General features: G+C 48.0%; 1 protein-coding gene across 1 annotated transcript; it reads right to left on the reverse strand.

The window, feature by feature from the left end:
* Window positions 1-96: 96 nt before the first annotated feature.
* Window positions 97-10,432, reverse strand: LOC132450951 (lysine-specific histone demethylase 2). The gene is made up of 21 exons (XM_060043163.1): window positions 10,270-10,432; window positions 9,865-10,007; window positions 9,506-9,627; window positions 9,291-9,380; window positions 8,975-9,086; window positions 8,250-8,363; window positions 8,115-8,153; window positions 7,567-7,753; window positions 7,028-7,212; window positions 6,214-6,384; window positions 5,834-5,908; window positions 5,359-5,493; window positions 4,878-5,049; window positions 4,407-4,534; window positions 3,696-3,827; window positions 3,198-3,272; window positions 2,967-3,083; window positions 2,517-2,642; window positions 2,058-2,180; window positions 1,260-1,412; window positions 97-879 (listed from the first exon to the last, which is right to left on the reverse strand). The coding sequence occupies exons 1-21, from the start codon at window positions 10,283-10,285 to the stop codon at window positions 796-798; spliced, it is 2,499 nt and encodes an 832-aa protein (XP_059899146.1). The 5' UTR covers window positions 10,286-10,432; the 3' UTR covers window positions 97-795.
* Between the last annotated feature and the right edge of the window lie 59 nt (window positions 10,433-10,491).

Here is a 10,491-nt window from a genome sequence, read left to right on the forward strand (position 1 = left end):
CGTCAAGACACGTAAGAGCTTCCGAACCTCCGAGCCGTTTTGAAGGCGGCATCAATTTGATTAATTTATTATAATAAAGCAAGAGGCAGGAATGCGTTGGCAGTTATACTTTTTTTTATTACACACATATAGAACAAATAGTGTATGATAGGCCATGGTATAAATTATTTGAAAGTTGTAGCCTTTCCCTGATTTTCTTTAAGATGGTAGGCCTATATATATTGAGCACATCCAAAAAAGGAAGCATTGTTACTGATGTAGTGTAATGACTTAAATAGGAAAAACAAAATAACAGTCATCCAAAATGCGCCAACAGAAATGCTATCGCTTCTAAACGTGTGGTCTTTTCTGTTCACGAGAACATTACCAATTTAATGTTTAAGGGTGTTTGAAACAGCCTGGTCCCCCCCCCGTAAGAGGATACCTAGTACACTATTCACTTAACTGGAAATCCAAACTTTGATTCCATCAGATGGGCTTTCGAATGAGCATAAATATTTATTTATTTTTCCCCATCAACCGAAAAATGACACTGTTAATAGTTTGAGACAAAAAGTGCTATAATCCTTGCGGAAATAAATAAAGAGCTAGCCCCTGACATACATGGTCTTCTTCATGTTGGAAACAGTATTCTGCCAGTCTGTACACATATCACAGTACGAGTAGCAAAAACACAGTTTTTAAAGAGGAGCAATCCAAAAGCAACTCAGTACAGGTTGAGCAACGGTAGCTTGTGTCGTACTGTGTGACCCGTGAGTGTGTGCTGGTGTTATGGGTTCCTTGTGGGGTCAGGTTTTAAACGGCGGACATTTTGCTGGCTTCCCTGACCCCGCTGAGGTAGGCTCCGGTAACCGTCTGAGGAAAATGTCGGTTGGTTGCCTAAATAAAAAATAAAAAAATAAAAAAAGAACAAACATTAGAATATGGAGATTCAATAGAAAATGGTTAAACAATATTTGTTTGGCTTCTTCATGTATGTATGTATGTATGTATGTATGTATGTATGTATGTATGTATGTATGTATGTATGTATGTATGTATGTATGTATGTATGTATGTATGTATGTATATAAAAAAAAAAGAGGTTGGCATGAAGTCATTTATATTCAGTAATTTAACAGACATAGAATGAGGCTGAGAACAATCAAATGCAAACAATACCCTGCGCATTCTTTAGATTTTTTACGCTTTTTACACATATACGCATTATAAAGAGTAGCCGAATGCCTCACAAGTAAACGCTGTTCATTAGTACTTACTTCGCCAGCAAAAAAGAGCTTCCCCTGCACGTCCTCGGCGATGATGTCGTAGGCCTCTCCACTGCCCCCTGTCTTCACGAAGCTGTAGGACATCTGGGACCACACGTCTTTGCTCCACTGAGTGACAAAGTAGTTCAGCGGCTCTGGGACCTCCTGTCAAACAACATGAGACCGTTATGCAGTTTACCCTGATGTGGAAATGGACACCACCTATCAGCTCAGTCACAAATACACCGTCAGTTCTGTCCCTTTAGTGGTTTCTGTTGTTGTGGTTCATCCATCTTTTATTTATTAATCATCAAGGTTTCCCCTCTGAATAATGTAGCTATCCATCCGTCTATCAAAATTGGAGGGAAGTATTTGCGTAGAATGTCTTTTAATAATGTTCCCCAGTCCTTCTGTCTACTGAGCAGCGTTTATAGGACTCTATAATGAAGAGGGCTTTCATGGCAGGAGCCAAGCAGGCAGTCAGGTCAGCCGAGAAGGAGCTGAGGTGGGAGCTGAGAAAAGGCAGGAAACAGAGGGAGAGGCTAGAGGGCAAAGATGTGTACTCCACTAATGATAACAATCGTGTCCTTCATAGCAATGCCACTCTCTCCATTTTGCTCTAGCGGCGTTTGATTCCATTTTTCACTGGGCTTTGGGGGAGGTTGTGGACGCTCTTTGTCAGGCTTATGTGGGTCTGGGAAGCCCCTTTGAGATGCCGCCGTGGTGGCAAAGTGCCACAAAACCACAAAGCAACCTTGATCCGGGAGCGGGAGCCCGGACGTAAAAGCGTGGGGGGCCGAGTTTGCTCACCTGCTCCTTGAAGAGCTGCCGCAGGACCTTCATGCACTCGCAGACCACCTCCGACTCCCCCGCGTCACGCACGAAGGGCACAGCGTCCCCCGTGATGACTGACATCAGCACCGACTGCTTCCCCTGTACGCAAACACCGGCAGAATTAACGACGCTAGCCTAGCCGTAGCCCAGCTTTGGGCAGACATTTGCCGAAGTTGTCGACTCGGTGAATGTGGCGAACTGAGCAAACTAAGGATTCAGGCGGTGGGTTAAAGACTGAACACAGAAACGGGTCATCAAGGAGCAGGTGTGGGTAGGGCAGCTTGCTCAACGATGCCTACAGGTAGGCCGTGAGCATTGGGGGATCAAACCCAGTACCCTTGGGGCTGGGAGTCGAACACCCTAACTAACTCGCTTTCCTCTACCCTTGAAGGGCCACTCTGTAAGGACTCTACCGGAGCAGTCAGTCACACCAACCTGTGGATCCAGGTCGTAGAAGACCCCGAACATGCCCCGCTGGTCCGGACTGGGAGGGACGTGGCCGAAGTAGTCCGCGCCTTGGACCTTCTTGTCCCAGAACCTGTAGGGGAACTGCAGGGCGATCTGCAAGACGGTTTGAAAACAGTTTCACTTTCTTTTTGTACTTATGTGCATCTATCCAACCCCTCGATACATTACACCTCCCTTCATTCAATTAGTTTTGGACTTACTTTACCTTCAATATACTGTATAATATTAAGTGGGCTGTAATCAATTCATTCATTTGAATATAAGTAGTAAAGAACAAATTAAAATATCAACACTAAAATACCAAAGTTTAAATTCTAAAAAAATGTCATCAAATACACTAAGATATAAAAAGATAGCCAAGGAGACAGAGAACCACAGGTTCCCTTCACAGAGCCCCCCCCCCCCCCCCCCCCTCACCTTCTCTATGATGCCGGCCCCGAGGCTGTTAAGAGCTTTGAGCTTCCTCTCAGGGAGAGGAGGGTAGAACTGGATCAGGTTCTTCTGCAGCAGAGTCAACGGCACCGTCACAAGCACCTGGAACCAGTGTCAAGAGAAAATCATATTTCAAAGTAAAACAACGTGACAAATGTTCTCTCCAATATAAACACGAGCAGGTCAACATTAAGAGGACATAGTGTTTGTCTGTACCTTGTGAGCCGTCCACTGAGATCCCTTTGAGGATGTCACCTTGATGACATCACCCGAGTAGTCGATGGACTGAACCTAGCATCGGAAACAGATAGATGTTTGATCTTTTTTTTGCTGCAATCCTAAGCGGTGACAGATGGAAAGCAGTTAAAAGGAGTTTAAAACCAAAAATATACATTTATTTACGATTACATTTAGTTTGAGGGCTTGAACTCACAGGGCAAGAGATTTTCCAGTGTGAAATTTGAGATATGGCATAAGTAGTAGTATATGATGGTTATAATATGGTATGATAAAGTTTAGTATTGTAATAGTAGATAGTAAGGTATAGTATGGTCTGGTTTTGGTATGGTAAAAGTGTAAAATGGTATGCTTTAATATAGTAATAATTTAGTATGGTATGGTTATAGTATAGTATAGTAAGGTGTGGTTATAGTAGCGGTCGTAGTATAGAATAGTATAGCGTCGTGTAGTAAAGAGAGCTTTGGATGTACGCACGGCACACTTGGTGCGTATGTCGAGGCCCTGGGCCAGCCTGAGCAGCAGGGCGGAGTAGCCCCTGGTGAGCAGCGTGTGGTCCCCTGAGAACTGGGCAAAGAACTCGTTGTGGTCCCAGGACCGCGCCGACACCTGGGAACAGAGACCAGCAGCCAGGGGTCAGCGTGTGGGAGCACTGGGAATTATTATGAAGCATAGGCGCGTAGGATGAGTACACTTGGAATTGTTATACTGAATGTTGGTCACGAGAGACGGTTGGGCACCGTATCTGCCTTAACCGAACATCAATACTTTCTTTCGCTATTGTTTGTGGGAGTAATTACACGCAGCCAATAATTATTGTTGCCAATAAGCAGTTGAAAAAGTTCGACAATTAGCAATCTAACAAGGGATGTGTCTATTGCCAGGGGGCGTGTCTGCTACCAGGGGGCGTGTCTGTTACCCGGGGGGTAAGTCTGCTACCAGGGGGCGTGTCTGCTACCAGGGGGCGTGTCTGCAACCAGGGGGCGTGTCTGTTACCCGGGGGGTAAGTCTGCTACCAGGGGGCGTGTCTGCTACCAAGGGGCGTGTCTGCTACCAGGGGGCGTGTCTGCTACCAGGGAGTGCGTCTGATACATGCTACAGAGGGGTGTCTGCTACCAGGGGGTGTGTCTGCTACCAGGAGGGCGTGTCTGCTGGGGGGGGGGGGGGGGGAAGAGGGCGGGGCAGAACCTGGTCCAGTGTGCTCCCGCAGGCGTACTCCAGGTTGCTGAGGTGGAACTGCATCACCTTCTCCTCCAGCTCACTGAACTGGATCCCCGACTCCTGCAGGAAGTTCTTGTACACCTCCTTGACCTTCTCTGTGAGGTTCAGATAAACGTACACATGTAAAACAGGAATGCTGTTACAGTAAGGGTAACATCAGGTTGTGGCCGTAAGAAGAAAGGACAGTTAATAAGTAGATCTAGAGGGTTGCATAACCGTACTGAGGTAGGGACTTTTATTTTGTCGTGAGTTTTTTTATTCGTAAAAATTAAAGGGCTTTTACTTTCGAAAAGTGTTTCCCCCCTTGCTTTTATCTGACATGGTTTTGCAAATGATGCATCAAATGGTTTACTCAATGTTTACTCATTGGAACACCTTTGCTAAAGGCAGATTACACAAGGTTCTCTTTATTGATAATTGGTAATGTAAGAACAGCACCTCCTAGAGGCGCATCTTGGTTCTGCGTCTTGTCCTTCCGCCACTCCGCCACCACGTCCAGGATGGCATTGAAGTGGAACTCCATGCGCTTGTCTATGGCAGTGTCGGTCATGTGACCTCCCTCCTGGAACAGGTCGCACCTCTCGCCCAGTTTGTGCATCTTGATGCCCATCTTCACGAGAAAAAGAAAAGGCAAATTCAAAGGAAACTTTTAAAATATTAATTAACATATAAAAAATACATATGTTGAATAAAATAAACGTAAAAAATGTCCTTAACAAATACCCAACTAATACATTTTCAGTTATTGCAGTTCTAGAGCATAAGGATCTGGGAGGGGCCAAGGTGTTTTAACGAGCCAATCAGGGATACCGAGACCGTTTGATACAGTTGAGCTTTTTTTCGGTTGAAAAGGTTTCAGAGAGGGGTGCACGGTCTGACTGGAACCCCTTAAACCCACCGCACACCTGGAGGCGCTCACCTGCTCACACATCAGGGCGATGGGGTTGTTGACGCAGCCGTTGACGATCTGGGCCCCCTGACCCACGGTCACCCCCAGAGAGGCGTCGTCCCAGACGCGGCCCCCGATCCGCTCCCTGGCCTCCAGAACCACCACCTGAGGAACCAAACCTCAGCTCACCATCTCAGCGCACAACCATGAAGTACCTCGTTCAGCCTCGACGACAGCACCGCGGTTATACGATGCAACTTTATTAATCCCCCGTAGGAGAAATTAGTTTGTTGCAATAGCCCAGCAGCCTCGGAAAAACATAGGATAAAAATAAATAAAATACAATACAATCAGAAATTAAAATGATACAAACAAAAGCGGACGCTAAGGGTAAATGCTAAACGAAATGCTAGTAAGGAGAAGGCAATACAAACAGAACAAACAACAACAAATGGGGGGGGGGGAAAGTGGTGTGTATTTGGTACTAATGTGTGTTTCTTTCCACCTGAGTGCCAAAGTTCTGCAGTTGGCGAGCAGCGGCAAGCCCAGACGCCCCGGCGCCGATCACGATAACGTTCTTCTGCAGAAACGTCAGCGTACCGTTAACAAAAACATAACACACCATAAACGGTCCACTTTCGTCAAATACTAGCCGTGCTAGTTCTTTTCAAACAATTTGTTTTCATATGTGGTTTTTCATTGTTTTTTAATGTAACTTAATTCTAACTGTCCACTTATATTTCATATTTATATTTTATTTATTGCTTACTTTTCTCTTTTTCTTAACTTGTTCGAAATAATAATAATAGTAAAATATTTCAATTAAAATAAATTCAATTAGTAGCCTGCTCTACCAGTGGAGCTGGCCAGGAGGGCGGTACTCACCGAGCGGTATCTCTCCGGCAGCAGGGGCCGGCTGACCGCCAGGACCCCTGTGTTGATCAGACCCTTCCTGGTCATGAAGTGCAGCACGCGGTCCATTTCCTGCACGCAGCGCACCCGCACCAGCCCGCGCACCACGATGTGGGGCGCACATTTCTGCGGAGTCAGCACCTCCTGGGGAACAGATATAGTCATGAACAAATGCAATCATACATTTGTATGAACATTTAGGGCGTTTGGCAGAAGCTTTTATCCATAGCGACTTACAATAATAATAATAATAATACATTTTATTTATAACGCATTTTACATCAACTTAATGACCTCAAAGTGCTACAATGCACGTTAAAAGAAATACAACATAAAATACTAACTAGATTAAAAAGAAAAATAACAGAGGAAAAAAAGAATCATTTAAATCCTAATCATGATTAAATAGATTTTAATCGTTTACTCATTGTCATTCGACAATGAGTCGATTTGAATATCACTGTTTGTACAGTAAGGATGTTCATAGAACCACTAACAATTGTTAGGTTAACCCATTCCCTGTATACTACAAAGATAGCTAGGATAAGATGCTAAACAATGCCAAGTACTATTTTTAAGTGAAAGGACAAACAACCAACAACAAGTGCGTACATTAAGTGTCAGGACGCACAACAGAACACACCATGCAACATACAACAGGTCACTGTTGACGGTTTTCATTGTATTGATTCTCCAGCAACGTAATGCTGAAAGCCTTGACAAGCCACCCATTACCACCACAGACACCACCACAAACCAGCCGTCAAGCCCCCAGGGCGAGCGTTACCTTGCAGTCCCGGTGCCAGGCGGCCAGGATGAGGTTCCTGAGGGCCAGGTACATGGTGGGGTCCCGGGAGAACTCGGGGAACTCGTACAGCTCGTCCAGCTCCATCATGTCGGGCCGCACGCACAGCGCCTTGCCGCACTCGTTGGGCTGGTAGAAGGGCTGGAAGTAGGGGCTCAGGCCGGGGACTGCAGGGGGGAGGGGGGGGGGGCAGAGGGGAGCGCTGTGATGGATGGAAGGAAGATCTCGACTTCTATGGCCGCGCTCAAGACAACCCAAACTCCTATCTTCTTCATTAAAGCCATCTCAAATTAAAATTAGAACAAAAGAAAATGGACTAAAGGGGCGTGTACGGAAGGGGATTGGGGCCACATGTAAATAGTTTTTGAGTTCTGAGTTTAAAGTCAGAATTCCGATTTAATTCTCAGAATTCTGACTTTAATCTCAGATTTCTGAGATCAAAGTCAGTTATCAACATATTTTTCCGGTGGTGGATCAATAGCTAAAGCCCCCCCCCCCCTCCCCCCAGCTGCGGTGCTCACTCTGGGGCTGGGCGGTCCGGCAGTGCTGGCCCCGGAGCTCGGCCCCGCTGCCGGGGCAGCTGGAGGGGCTCATGCCCACGCAGTCGGGGTAGTAGGCGGCCAGGAAGGGGCTGGCGGGGCTGTCCTTCAGCAGCGGGGGCAGGATCAGCATGGAGTGCCACCAGCTGTCAATCACCTCGGCCACGCGCTGCGCAGAGGGGGAGAGGGATGAAGAGCGCGCGCGTGTGCCAGGCTTTTGGAAGCTTTGTTGCCGTGGTAGCCAATGGACTGGTTCCTCCTCTCACTCTCTATGGGCAGACTTCTGTTGTTTTTTTCTATCTCCACTAAACTTTGTTGCTGGGAGTTTTCTCCAGTGCTTGACCATCAGACTTAGTGTATGCATTTTGTTTGTGAGAAGAAAACTACAATTGTGTACTTATGATCAGGTATGTGTCATTTAACTTCTCTTGGTCTCATTTAGATTCATTTATTCATCCTTTGGTCCCTCTCATGAACACACTCTATCTTACCCCCTGAAAACGCACACACAGACACCAGGTCACACTCACCAAATCTTCTGGTTGAGAGCACTGGTCGGACCCTTCAATCTAAGGGACACGCACGTAACAGAACAAAATCAGTACAAACTAACCACACCACATTACCGTGCGCCATCAACTCCTCTCGCCCGCTTCCCAGGTTACCTTAGTGTTGTTGAACTTGACGCCGCAGCGGTACGACATCGCCATGGCGGGGGTCAGCGCGATCTCCTTGGTCAGCTGACGCCACTTCCTGCAGGCCGGCTTGGTGCACTGGACCTGAAAGGAGAGGCAGAGGGGCTCAGAACCCAACCCGGACATGGACCCCCGGGGCTGGGGGGGGGGGGGGGGGGGGGTGGTGGTCGAGGTTAGGGGTGGGGGTCGAGGTGGGGGTGGTGGTCGAGGTGGGGGTGGTGGTCGAGGTGGTGGTCGAGGTGGTGGTCGAGGTGGGGGTGGTGGTCGAGGTGGTGGTCGAGGTGGTGGTGGTCGAGGTGGTGGTCGAGGTGGGGGTGGTGGTCGAGGTGGTGGTGGTCGAGGTGGTGGTCGAGGTGGGGGTGGTGGTCGAGGTGGTGGTGGTCGAGGTGGTGGTCGAGGTGGGGGTGGTGGTCGAGGTGGTGGTCGAGGTGGTGGTGGTCGAGGTGGTGGTCGAGGTGGGGGTGGTGGTCGAGGTGGTGGTGGGGGTCGAGGTGGGGGTGGTGGTCGAGGTGGGGGTCGAGGTGGGGGTGGTGGTCGAGGTGGTGGTCGAGGTGGTGGTCGAGGTGGTGGTGGTGGTCGAGGTGGGGGTCGAGGTGGTGGTCGAGGTGGGGGTGGTGGTCGAGGTGGGGGTGGTGGTCGAGGTGGTGGTGGTGGTCGAGGTGGGGGTGGTGGTGGTCCCTAGGTGTTGGCCTTACCCAGAAGGGCAGCTGCTGGTCGGCCATGAAAGCTTTGAGGCTGGGCTCGCTTTTCCCATTGCTGGTCCACACTTTCTTCCATGAAGCGTAGGTCTCATAGCCGTCTTTATGGCTGACGTCACCGAGAAATAGAAGAAATCATGACCTTAAAATAATAATCTTGTCAAGCACCTAAACAGTATGCCACTCGTAACTACTGGTTGTGGTTTCCGGTCATATAGTGAGAGTCCTTGTCTCACTAAATATGAATGATGTATTATGAAGTATGCAGATGTGTGCGTGTGATTGTTTATGTGTGCATGCATGTGTGCGTTACCTTCTGTAGTAGTGGTCGAAGCACTCGTTGCAGAAGTGCTCCCCACAGGAGAGATGGTACCAGCGAGAGGTGTAGCCGTTCTTAGCGCACCTGGGGACACACAGACCGGCGTTAGCACGTTATGCCTACAGGCTACAAAGACAGGCACAGGGACAGGGACCGGGACCGAGAGAGAGAGCGAGAGAAGACCAGTGACCGAGGCTGAAACCCGATACCTTTCATTAGAGCTGGCGAAGCAGACGGGGTACGTGGCAGAGCATCCCGCTTTCTCGCATTTCCTGTACTTCTTCTCAGACTGCTCGTCTTCCTCCTCTGTGTCTGTGGCTTTTCTCTTGCACTGGAGACCCCGGGGGGAAGGTTAATGACAGACACGCTGGAGTAAAGACAAACATCAGTCTCTCCTTTGAAAATGTCGTTTTTTTTGTAAAACCTTTTGCAAACCTTGCTTTAAAGCTTTATAAATAAAGGTTATTTTACAATGATATTTATTATTGTTTTGACACTCTCCTACATCATTAGGATTATTAATAAGGAGATTTGTCTGAATGTGACTGACAGGGTGCAGGCCTCGTACCTGCCCAGGAGGAGGGTTGTTGGTTCGCTTCACCCTGACGTTGACCTGCCTTCCGGAGGAGCGGACAGACTGGCCGTCGCCCGGTGAGTCACCCGAGCTCCTCTTCTTGGACCGACGAGCCCCAGACGCATTTCCAGAATAGTCTAACATGGAAAAATAAGACAAGGGAAAAGACCGTTGTCGCAAATACCGTTAAAAAGACGCAAGCACTTTCTTCAACATTTGTTGTGTTTATTTAGCTGCTATTAATATCAGTAAAAACAGGGGATAAAAATGCAAGCCTATCCATGCAAAGCGAAAAGACAGCTATATGCCAGCAGGATCCCACGGCAAGCTCAACAATAACACACACTGACACCCAATGAGGCATGTGGAAGAAAAGATGCACCCCGCTGCGCAACCAACCTGCGTCCGTCAGCATTGCTGCCTGATCTGGGTCCTTTCTGCGTCGTATTAACTGCGATACAAGGCTGTTGTTTGCAGAAGTGTAAATGAATAAAACAGTTCTCTCACGTTGTGTAGGGAAATCAATGCGGTTTGGTAACCCACACCACTTCCGGTTCGGAGAAGGAACTGGGCGTTTTGCTCATGTGGTGTTTTCGGTCCATGCCGCTTTCCGTACTGGAA

The sequence above is a fragment of the Gadus macrocephalus genome, chromosome 22 (assembly GCF_031168955.1).
Source record: "Gadus macrocephalus chromosome 22, ASM3116895v1".
Classification (NCBI taxonomy): domain Eukaryota; kingdom Metazoa; phylum Chordata; class Actinopteri; order Gadiformes; family Gadidae; genus Gadus; species Gadus macrocephalus.

What these genes read in the sequence shown, in the direction of transcription:
- LOC132450951 (XM_060043163.1), bottom strand. An exon ending in TTCGCCAGCTCTAATGAAAG is followed by an intron (nt 9,381 to 9,505) that starts GTATCGGGTTTC and finishes GTGTGTCCCCAG; the next exon opens with GTGCGCTAAGAACGGCTACA. An exon ending in CCAAGATGCGCCTCTAGGAG is followed by an intron (nt 4,535 to 4,877) that starts GTGCTGTTCTTA and finishes TGAACCTCACAG; the next exon opens with AGAAGGTCAAGGAGGTGTAC.